This window comes from Anser brachyrhynchus (genome assembly GCF_964034855.1).
Source record: "Anser brachyrhynchus genome assembly, chromosome: 5".
NCBI classification, from domain to species: domain Eukaryota; kingdom Metazoa; phylum Chordata; class Aves; order Anseriformes; family Anatidae; genus Anser; species Anser brachyrhynchus.
This window is the reverse complement of record NC_137699.1, coordinates 59,394,221-59,406,171: the sequence shown is the minus strand read 5'-3', so window position 1 is coordinate 59,406,171 and position 11,951 is coordinate 59,394,221. Positions and strand designations below refer to the sequence as shown.

Sequence of the window (11,951 nt, the reverse complement as noted above, 5' to 3'; positions counted from 1 at the left end):
TCCTGGCTTTAAGAATATCACTGGGAAGAGAACTGAACCTCTCCAGAGGGTATTTCACTGCCTTAAAGGCACTTGTTTCTCTTTGCATTTCCTTGGCTCATTCCTAGCACACCTTCCAGGAGCAAATGCGCCAGAGACCCTCTATGGCCAATTGTCCTCTTCCTCGGCTGCTCCAGGTTCATTTAACACAGCTCATTTTGCTCACAGTAGTATGTGACCATATGAGGGGAAAATGCTTACTTTACTTAAGCACAGAATTTCAGCTTGGATTTCAGAAGGGCGAAATTTCAGTTTGATTTTTTCCTGCACTTCCACAGACTGCGGTGGTCTAGCAGTTAGCTGGAGATGGTGCATTAGTTGGTGTAAATGGAAGAAACGATGAGAAAAGGAAAAAAAAAAAAAACCTTTAAAAATATCTCAGCCGAAGACCTGTTTTCTGTGGAAACACAGCTGGTAGCTCAATGCAGGCTTTCCTTCCTGATTTTGACCATCAGTATAACGTACATGTATTTGTATGGGTTTGGGTCTCTTGGAAATCTGTCTTGGCTCCCCTTCCTTAGGCCAAGCTTGTAGAGGCCCTCACTCCAGCTGTGTGAAATCGTGAAAGGCACTTAATGAATTAGGCGTTATTAATATTCTCTTCCAACATCAGAAGGCAGTAATTAACTCTTTGAAGACTCATCCCAAACTCTGCTTTATAACTTCCAGTCTTCAGAGGCAGCTATGTAATCTCATTGTGATTTTATAGAATAACTTTCCAGATTAATTATTTTCCCTATTTGGGAAAAAAAAAGTTCAAAGTCCTGGTTCTGCCTTGGAGTGTACATTAGTGATGTTAGATGTGCCATAAAGATTTCAGAGCACGAAACAAGATACGCTGCAATACTTTGCAATTACAAATTAAAAGTCACTTCGTCACCCTGAGCAGGAGAGAGGACTGCAGGCTGAAAAGCTAGCAAGCACACTCACTTTATGGGCTCATAAATGCAGTGTGATGGCTGAGCTACCTAATGCACGGAAAAAGAAAAAAATCCAGAGTTGATAATAGCATGCTGAGAAGATGCCTTAAGTAGGTCATTCAACATGCCAAGCCTCTAAATGTTATTCAGGAGTGAGAAAACATTATTTTCCCACTTCAGTGTGACTTTCTCTTCCCTGTCATGTGGAACTAACCTTTCCTGCTCAGTACTATTATTAATTTATTAGCCTTTTGAACGTTTAAATTGTTTCACAGTCTATAGACTACACCTAAGCGGTTGTTGAGGGACAATGCAACACAAATACACGTGTGTGTATGCACCCACACGCACGCATGCATATTTGGAAGAGCAGACCTGATGAAAGAGCAATTCTCTCTGTCTATATATTTTTGACAGTGAGAACAAACAGCCATTTTCTTGAGCACAGAACTGCAAGGAGCGTATTTTTGTTATAATTAAATGTCAAACCTTACAAGTGATGACTACGTAGAAAAAGCGTTAAGTATATTTCTATTGAAATCAATTAAAGGAGACAAAACATTTTCTTTCCATTTAGATTACGTGACTTCAGCACAAATTGCTGCAGTACAGTGCAGCTCTGTCAGCCCGCTCTCACTGCTTTCTGTTTGCCTGATGAAACTGTCCTGGATGGCATGGCTTTTACTAAAAGATGAACTCACAGTCAAACACTTCTGAGCCCAACTAGTAATCACATATACTTTCCGCAGATATAAGGTTTGAAACAATCTCCTGAATAATTTTATGTAACAGGACTTGGGTTGCATCCCCGGTGTTGAAAGTAGTATGATCTATTTTGTATCTATGAATAGTACCCAAAATTTCTGCAAAGCAGGCTCTGGCTCAGCACAACGTACTGCAATACTGGGAGTATGACTTTTCCTGTAATAGGTCTTGACTAACACTACAGGAGATATCATAGATGGAGTTCATCTTATGTATCCTAGGTATTTAAAAGTTAGCAATCGAGGACTCCCTCAAAACCCAACATAAGGAGGATGATGCCACAATAGGGATCATCACTGAAGAGGAACCAGATGATTGCCCTCTAGAAGAACCGCTCCACATGGGCTATAAAGGTGATGTGATTACCTTGAATCACTGCCAGCACGGCACACAATCCATGTACCCAACACTGAGCTGTGCACTGGGGATCTGAACTCCCTGAGTGTTTTTCCACTTATGTGACTCTCTCTGCCAGGGCCCCGCAGGAAACCAAATTGTCCAAAACAAGGAGCATGGTAGAGAAGAAAATCCATGGAAAAACAGCCAGGTGATTATTCCCCATATGCATCCCAGGACTGTAGACTTGGACTCCAGCACATTGCCCTGTCAGGAAAAGCTCTGTGTTTTTTGCTGTGCACAACCTTGTCATGCTAATGTGGGCAGGGGATTCCCAGGAAGCTAGCTGAAGTGACAGGTTCATAGTTTTAAGAAAGAAAGAATACATTCTGGCAGCGTATGTGGCATTGTCTTGTCCCATGAAATCACAGTCAGGAAGGCCTGAGCAGAATTGTCATCTTGGGACTGGAGCTGGTGGCTTGTCACAGGTAGGTGAGATGGCAAGGGAAGGATGTTGATGTCACAGCTTGGACAACATCTTATCAACAGAGAAGCAAAAAGCTAGAAACCCCAAACGAGCTTTCAAGCCCCAAAGCCCTTCCTCAGGTCTGAAGCAGAGTTAACAAGCTTCAAGTCAGAGGTAAGCTGACAAGCTGGAACCAAACCTGATTATAATTCAGCTCTTTCAGACTCCTGCACAGGCAGAGTGGGACTGTAATCCCATTGCATCTACTTTTTGCCAAGGGTATTTAGTGCCATACTTGGTATATTAATGAACACAAGGAATGCACCAAAAAATGAATCTCCTTTGAAAGAAGCATTTGTAAGATGCTCCAGTGACCAGGGAGAAACTATACTCAGAAAAGTACAATTCTAGTTCTGTTTAATTCCTGTTGCTTCAGAGGCTGAAATTATCTTGTAAAATACCAAGGTAGCCTCAATATATTATTAGGTGAGATGCCCTTAGGTACAGCTGTAGAAAAATGTTTCAGCAGCTAGAGGATCTCAGTTAATGCTCAATAATCTATAAATCATTGTTATGAGATTTCTCTATGCAAATTAAATTTATATAACACTCATCAATCTTAAAAAAAACATCATAAAGATTAAATTTTGCAGCCGCAATGCGAATTAAAGAATCCCTTAACCTGTTTTCAAGATACGTCCTTATAGCTAATTAATTTTTAGATGGAGTGCTCTTTGAAAGGACTAATGGATAGTGAGCATTGCTGATTGATTATAAAATGAGCAGGAGGATTTAAAAAGTGAGCTGTGAATGTAAAATTGCTACCAAGCTTTATTAACCTTGCCATATTAAAATTTTCAACTACGCAAGTGAGAGAAGCAGGTATTAAAATAATACTTTTGCTGAGTACATTTTATTTATTTAACATCAATAAATTTCTCTTAGTTGGTCTGTACCATGCAGATCCATTAGGCTGTTCTCTTCTGACCTATATCTTGGCAGGTGAGAGACTGAACCTCACCTCTGAGGAATCTAGATTCTCTCATAGTGTAACATATAACTTCATACATTATGTAACAGAAAGAAGAAAAAAAAGAAAAAAAACCGGCAGAGAAAATGAAAAGAAAGAGTAATTCATGTCACCCTGCCTGGACTGCTTCTCAGGGCTGCAAATCTATGGCTAACTTTTATTGAGCAATCATTAACAAAGAGCTACAACATTTATTGAAAGGCCAGTTAATCTGCAATGACCTGAAAACATCAAGAGTAAATTGGGGGTTGTTCAGCACTGCAAACAGTCTGCAGGAGTGTGCAATCTCTTGGTGGAAGAAATGGGAAAACAAGAGCAGCTGCCTTACCCGTTTCCTCAAATTGCAGGTGAGTGTGAGATTCCTTGAGAATGAGTTTGCGAAAGCAGTGTAAAAGTCCAACACTTTAAGCAAGGCTTCTCGTTTAATAATATGTAAATCGCAGTATGTCAGAGCCCGCACATTGGCACACGCATGGGCCAGGCTGGTTTCCTTCCAGAAGATATCACCAAACACATCGCCTTTACCTGAAAAACAGCAGCACAAATTTGTTAAAAGGTAACACTTACATGGTGTTCTTCAGCACATGCATGATTTCTTCCTGAACCCTCTTATGCTTTTGATTAAGCTAACATCAGCTCCCAGCTGTGAAAACCAATACAAGTTTTAAAAATATCTGAGGTACTTGAGCATCCTTAGCAATAGCCTCAGGTTTTTAACTTATTTATAGACTGCCCTGAGAAGTGTCACAAAGCATAAAAGCCAGATTGTAAAGGTCTTGGTGTAGCTGAAGATGCTGGTAATGGATTTTCCAAAAGTTCCTGAACTTAGAAGTACTTAACTAATGGTCAGGTTACTACATATTTCTGAGGATCTTTCCTAAATTATATAGGAGCTCCACTCTCACTGAAAGCTGATGCCATTTAGTGTTGTTTTTTTTTTTTTTTTTATCACCATGGCTTTGCAGCGCTGTGTAAGAGCCAGCTTCCAGGGACCGAGGATCACATTTTAAAGACAGTTTAAACACTTCTACTTCAGCATGAAAGGCAACGTTCCTTCAGAAAATGCACCCAAAATTTCCAGACTTTTAACCTCTGAATACCTGGCTCTAAATCTTGAGCAGATCCAAAAGCCTGTTTCTAAATCCAAACACATCAACTTAAGTAGAGGGTTATGCTTATGTCTGTATTTAAATATTTGCTGACTACGAAAGGGTTTGACCCCTTAGACACCTGCGTATTTAAATAGCTACAACCAGAGGGGAGGTGAGGCCTTGGCTGAGGGCCACGATGTGTGGTTGGTGGCTGGCACCTCAAATTCTGAAGCATGGTACATGGAAAGACATTTGCTTCAGTTCCCAATGATATTCAAGCCCTTTATTTCAGTAGTTATTAAGAAGAAATGAAAATCAATCGGTCAGTGGTATTATCTTTATTGATTTCGGGTACCTCAAGCAGCCCCTTGGTGAAGGTTAGTGATTTTATAGTTTGGGGATAGAAAAGATAATATGTTTTTGTACTTCTTCCTTTAAAGACTAGCAACATTTCACTCTGCTCTATTTTGGGAACACAGACTGGAGTTACAATTTATCCATCTTATTACTCTTCAGAGTCAGAGACTATTTCCCTATTTTTGCCCCTGGTATCATATTCAGTTAAACAGGACCAACATTTCTCGTGTAGAGTAACATGTGATCTGCGAGTCTTTATCTTCATTTCCTTGTTTTCATTTTGTAACAGAAGTCTGTACGGCAGAATCATCCCTCAGAAAGGTTATAGCATTTTCATTGAATTGCTTTTGAATAATTCCACATATTTGGATGTAATTAAAATGAACTGCAATATATAATATTGCTGATAAAATTTATAAAACAAGTTGCCTTAAAACGCTCTCCTTATCGCAGAGCATTTCTTGCTAACATATAATTTATCTAATGTACTGTTTTGAACCCCTTTGCTGTTAATTGTCCTTTTTTTAACCAACTGTTCGAAACCTGGTTTACAGGCATACTCAGCACAGTTACATAATTTATAGAAAATAGACCATTTCTGAAGTGCACAAAAATTGCGTAATGGATTTGCTCTCTGAGGTGGACACAGGACGGAACTGAGTCCTGCTTTCAGCAGCTGCAGACGACTACAGTTAAAAAGACAGAATTCAATAACAGGGACTACTATGATTTTTCCACTGAAATGAGAGCAAAATACTTGTTTTCTTTCTAAATTTAAAGTAATATATAACTAATTTAAGCCAAGAAGCTGGAAGCAGTGGATGCTGACTCAGAAACTCCGTAGGATGTCGTGCTACAGAATATACCCAAATTACATACAGATAAAATCACCATTCATAAAACTGAGATCTCTTCATCTTCTGCAGTTCAGTGAGGCAGGAATGATACTGGGTTCCTCTGAAAGAGTCTGAGTCAAGATAAACTGTACCTCTTCCCTCTTTCATGGGTCATCACTCAGTGGTCTTGAATGGTGAAATGGTTACTTGAAGAGATGACTTAAAAGGTAAAGTTGGTATTTTGTCTGCTGCCAACGCTCATTGATTCGCAGGAGGTGACTATAAGAGGCCCATAAGCTCCCTTTATGTTGCAGTTTATTCTCTTCAGTGAGTATAAAATCTTGGAAGCACTCGAGGCTTTTTGAATTTGATGTTTCCCCACACACTTCCAAGTCTCATTTGCCTGCTATAAATGTACTAAGGAATGTCCTGAATGAAAACAAAACCAACCAGATTCTCCAAAACAATGTGCGTTTCCTCATAAATACAGAGATTAATGTACTATACTTTGTCCAGATGAGCTGTAGCTCACTGTGTGGAGAGCAGTAATTATTCATTCAAGTTTTATTTAACACAGTGCAACTAATTGGAAATAAAAAAAATCTTAGAATTACAATAAAAAATGTAGCTGGTAGGTCTTAAACCCCAGCTACTTGGAGGCACATCTGCAGTGCACACCGGCATGATGCGCGCACATCTCCAGGGACAGCCCAGGGCTGGGCTGGTGATGCAGAGGCACCTGGGGCTGACACAGCCCACGGCCTTCTCAAAGTCTCTCTCTTGAGATTTTTCAAGGCCCCAGCACGTTACCTCCCACATTTGCACTGCCCCAAGTCCTGAGCAGTCCCAATACTCCTCCTGAACTGAGGAAGTCCCCCTGTGCCGTTGCTCTTGCAGTGCCTGAAGCATAGCTAAAACAGGGAGTGCTGTAAAGCTAAACTGGGGGCCTCTTGTGTACACTTTGCACTTGCTGTGAAGAATTACACAGAAAAAAGGCAAGAGGAGAGTTGGCAAGAGGAGAGTCAGGATGTGGATGTTGCTGGCTTAAAGGTGGCAGGAGCATGGATGGAAGGATCCGGGGACCAAAAGAACCACAGAAACCAGGAAGATGTGTGCAGGGTGTTGGTCATGAGCATAATTTTTGCTGAAATAGCTCTACTGGTATCACCCTAAAGACAGACAAAAATTTCCAGGTGTATTATGCATACATGCCTGTACATGAAAACATACATATGGATCCATGCATGTATATATATATATATATATATATATTTGGAGAGAATTATACAGCATGTAACTATGTAATGGATAATTATATTCCTATATATTACTGAAATTTTATATTCTGGGTAACTCTCCCACACAGAAGGGGGGGGGCTGATGCTCTCCACAGCCTCGCACCATGGACTGAGTTGCCAGTTTGTGAAACAGCAGCTCATGGTTGGACCTTTCAGGCAGAAAAAAATCTTATGGGCCTTATGAAACTCCCCAGGGGCTCGAAATGGGAATGAAAAAGTCCTTGGATTCACAGAGGAAACACCCTTGTAAAACAGAACCCCTCCGAACTCGTTATCTACGAAAAGAAAAAGAAAATATATCTTTCTCCAGATAGGGAAAGAAACAGCTAAAAAATATCCTAGTACACATGATAACCTGAGAGGGCTTTTGGAGAAGGTTTGGGCAGGCAATGAGGGAATGAATTCCTGGTGGAAAACAGCACTGGGAAGAAAAACATATAAAAGGGGCCCAGGCTTTTTCTTAAGGTGATAGCTCTTATGGATGAGAGCAAATTTGGAAAATATATTCTGTGCAGTCTTAGCAAATAGGCCAGCTACCCTACCCCCCATTTTAAAACATCTCCCAAGACCCATCAGTCACACTAGCAAAAGCCAGACACAATGAATAATGTAGGCTTTCCATCAGGATTCGCTTAAATCTTCTGTTGCTTATGGAACACAGAGGCAATACAAAACAATTTTGTTGCAGAATCGGTAGAACTGTATTACACACAGAAAATGTTCACCTAATTTGCCCAGGTACAAATAGCCATGAAGGATGCACAGACGTGGAGGTCAGGAACCGAATATCAAGTCCCTGTAGCCATAATTACATTGCTACTGGTACAAGTATTCATACACATACATTTGTCTGTGTGTATACATCTGCAGTGAAAGCTCTGGCTGCCAGACAGACGTATCTCAGGCTGATGTAGATCTCTAACGAGCAAGGAGAGAACCTGCTCCCTTACTCACAGCAGCCCACAGCTCTGTAATGGTTTGGCAAATAGGCCAGCTCTGCAGCTCCTTGCCACAGGACATCAGGGTTGCAGAGGTTTACAAAATAACAGCATGGATTTGTGGAATAAAACCCACCTGTGGCTACTAAACACAAGAATTTCCCTTTGGGTGAGGGAGATCTTGAAGCACAAGTTAATGGAGGGTTGGATAATGTTGGTTGCTTCATCTTCCTACTTTCTCCTGCACGTCTGCTATTGCCCAGTTTTGGAGACAGGGTACTGGGCTGGCTGGATTTGTGGATTTAGCTGATCCAGCTGCCTATACCCAAAGAGGGGGTCTGGAGTAAAGCAAGCTCACCAGCTGCCTCCTGCCCTCCGGGACATCACTGCTGCCTGTAAGCACAACCTACCAGACCAAGAGAGGGCTCCTTGCCTCTGGAGGTTTTAGCCAAAACTTCAGCCTTCCCTAGGGCATCCCAAGGAGCCAGAACTCCCTTGAAAACCACTTAACACTAGTCAGACATCCAGCTTGACTGTACATTAACCTGTGAAGGGGTAGAATGAGCAGAGAAAACAGCATTTTTAGTGTCTGAAAGACTGTCAAAATAGCCAGCTAAGAAACAATAACAAGAGACTGTGCCAAAGATTCAAGTCCATGCTTGCAAAAGCACTTTGCATTATTAAATACAGTGCAACCTTCCCCATCTGCACCTAAATACTGGAAATAAATTTACCTTTCTTCCAGCACACAGGACTGCTGCAAGAAAAGAGAAAGATCTGTAGAGACATTCTCCTGTTAATGAAGACTTAGCGGTCCCCATCTCTCACACTTCAAACACAAGTCACCTAATACTTCATATTTTTCTAGAAGCCCCAGCTCCTCATGATTGGAAACCTCAGTTTTGATTTGATACAAAAATAAGTATCCATCCTTCCCGACTGAGGGAATAAATGTGAAAGCATGACCATTCCCACCATCTTCAATATTCGTAAGGCAAATCAGATTGCCTCAAACTGTTAGTGTGATTTAAAAGAAATATATCACATTATTTTAAAATATTTTTTCTTTTCTTGCACTGCCAACACTTTTGAGCTCCTGGGTTTGGCAGTGAAGCATGCAGGTCTAATTCAAAACCATTTCAATTCAGTGGAAGGAATCTTTCTGACATTGGAGGCTGCAGATCACATCTATAACACACCAGCTGGCACTAAATTAAGATTGATGCTTCTTATTATAGTTAACCACGGTGCAGATAGAGACAAAAATATTTTAAACTTACAAAATAACGTGAAAAAATGAACATTCCCTTTAATTCTGTCAGTAAGAGATGATAACACCTTTGAACACACATCAGTAGGACTAAACTTTACATGGTGCTATGCGTATTAACCCCAACGTGTAAGACAGGACTCATTCCAAGGAACGTGTTTAGGCATACTGCACAGTGCAAAGCTGCATCTCACTGGGTCTCAGATCAGTACTCTGAGTATTTTGCAAAATACTTTGAGATTCAGCACTTAAAAAACAGCCTACATCACCTTAATTACTGCAGTCCTGCTAACTGAAAAAAACCGCTTTCCTTTATGAATCATTTCCCTGTGAGTTAATTTGGAGCTTTAACTCACTGCAACAAAGGAGACTTTTCCTACAGATGCAACAGGACACAGGCTGTTCTACAAATTCCTGCCAGCTGCACGTTACTAAGCTGGGGAAACTCTCACAGCTAGTTTGCCTTGGTTTACTTCACATGAAAAACAAACAAACAAACAAAGTTCACTACACAATATCAAGCTGATTTTATGTGAAGACAAATTCTGCCACCTTCCTTCCACTTGAGAAGAGACCCAAGCTGCGATTACATTAATTAAAATCAAGGAATGAGGTACTAATACTATGAGATGGAATTGGACTGCCAGTTTTTCACATCATGCAGTGCATCGCACACGGTCAGTCTTGCCCTGCACAAAGCATACGTCCACCTGTGTGCCACCATGGGAATTCAAAGTGTTGATGAATGGATCCCAAATACCAAATTACAAACACCCATGGATGAGAGTGAAGGAACCCGGGATTCCTGCTCACCTAAACGGGAGCTGCTTCTTGCTCAGCTCATGAAGAACTTTTCCCTGTGTGATTTGGTAGGAAACTTAACCTTTTGATGTTCAAACACATGTAAAATTTAGGAGTAGAAAGATACTCTTCCTTGTTTTCATTTGAATTACCAAATTAGAGAAGACATGCCACTTGTGCTCCTGCTTTCCTTAGCTCCTCTGTCACAGTGCAATGCTCTCTTCACAGCCCAAATCTTTAGAAACAAAGTCATGAAGGAGACCATTAATAGGTGAAACTCTGGCTTGCCTAAGAACAATAAATCCAATAAACAACACCATTGCACTGGGACTATATGCAGAACATGCTGAGAATTAACGTGCAACACATAAAGACAAAGAACAACTTAATTGAATACATATGGGATCAAGACCCTAAGTGTGGCTGAAACATGAGCTGTTAAATCTATATTCAGCCTGGCTTGACTATCAAAATTGAATTCGTTCAGCAGCAGCCCCCCGCTAGGATTTCACTGCTCAACATATTTTTATCGCTACACAGTTTGAGCAATATTTTTGATCAATTCCTACAATCAACATTTGAACACCGCGAGTCATTAGTTTTCTGCTGGGAAAAGGACTTCTCTCAGCCTTGCTAATCAATCTGCCCGGTTTAAGTTACTGTACAACTTCCCTGGTCAGCTGTGCTAATTGCAAGAGCTGCAAAGCAGCTTCCAGAGACACTGGGTCAGCATCGCCCCTCACACCAAACTCCTCGCCAGGAGCAAAATTCAGGCTCACTGTGGCAGGGTGAGTCGCTAGGTGCCCTCTGCTAGCAGATGACTTCTTTCATTATCCTGGGGGATTTCAAGCCCCCAGTGTTTCCTAAGACATCTGCACTGATACTGCCTCTCCATGCAGTGCAGTGGCAGATTGTTTACTCCTGCTTGAGGTGGTGGAAAATTACTGATGTGCCTTCCGAGGGTCACCTCCCTGCCTAAGAAAGTTTTGATAATTAGAGAGAAGACAGTTTGCCCTTCTCCACTATCGTGGCAACTACATATGAGCTACATTAAAATGACCAGATCTTGTTTTTCCCTTCACACCAACTCTGAGAGCACTGCGTGGTCTGCTAGAGTTGGCACCTGTGAAAGGGGGGAGGTTGTCCCCAAGAAATGAAGACACCTAATGAGGGGAACATAATGGGGCAGCTGGGTACCTTCATTAATGAGTCCTATAAACTGCAGCTCTCTGGGCTCAATTGGACTCGTTCTCTTACTGTACCGATTTCTGTAATGCTGATTACTGCAGCAGATGTGCATTTAATAACACACAAATGAGAACAAAACCAAACCAGGGGAGAACAAAAACGTCATGGCGTGGCAAGTTGCCCTGTCAGTCACTGGGTTTCGCCTGTTTTCAAGCACAAGAAATGCCAAGGCCTTTGATCCAGCAAAACTGATACTATGCAAAAGGATGTTTTTCTCCCCAGTATAGCCCACGGAGAGCAGCTGGGTGGGATGTCCAAGCTCTTGAGGACACTGTTTCAGCAGGCAGGGAGGCTGGCCACACCAACCTGCTCTGGCTGCAAGGGAGAGAGATGTGGTAAGGGAAGACAGAGAAAGAAAGAGCAGAAACATCACAGAGCGATTCACACTGGGACCTGAGGGAGGATGAAGCCCTGCCCTTTGGACAGAAGCATGAATGCAAGCGATGGAAGATGCATGCTCTTAATGCATTTTGGTGTCCCCTCCTGCTGATTTTTTAGAACACACCAAAAATTCTCTCTATAGGCAAGCATGGAAAAAAAATCCTTCTCTCTCTCT

The 11,951-nt window shown here is 41.5% G+C and overlaps 1 protein-coding gene across 5 annotated transcripts in view; it reads right to left on the bottom strand.

Moving 5' to 3' along the window:
* Positions 1–11,951, bottom strand: part of KCNH5 (potassium voltage-gated channel subfamily H member 5) — a 165,454-nt gene that overhangs the window by 35,174 nt on the left and 118,329 nt on the right. For all 5 annotated transcript variants that reach the window (XR_013952402.1, XR_013952403.1, XM_080596361.1 and 2 more), the window contains exon 10: positions 3,885–4,081. Coding sequence is in view for 3 of the 5 variants with exons in the window: in XM_080596361.1 (XP_080452487.1) it covers positions 3,885–4,081 (197 nt within the window). In the remaining 2 variants the exon portion in view is untranslated. The remainder of the gene's footprint in view (positions 1–3,884; positions 4,082–11,951) is intronic.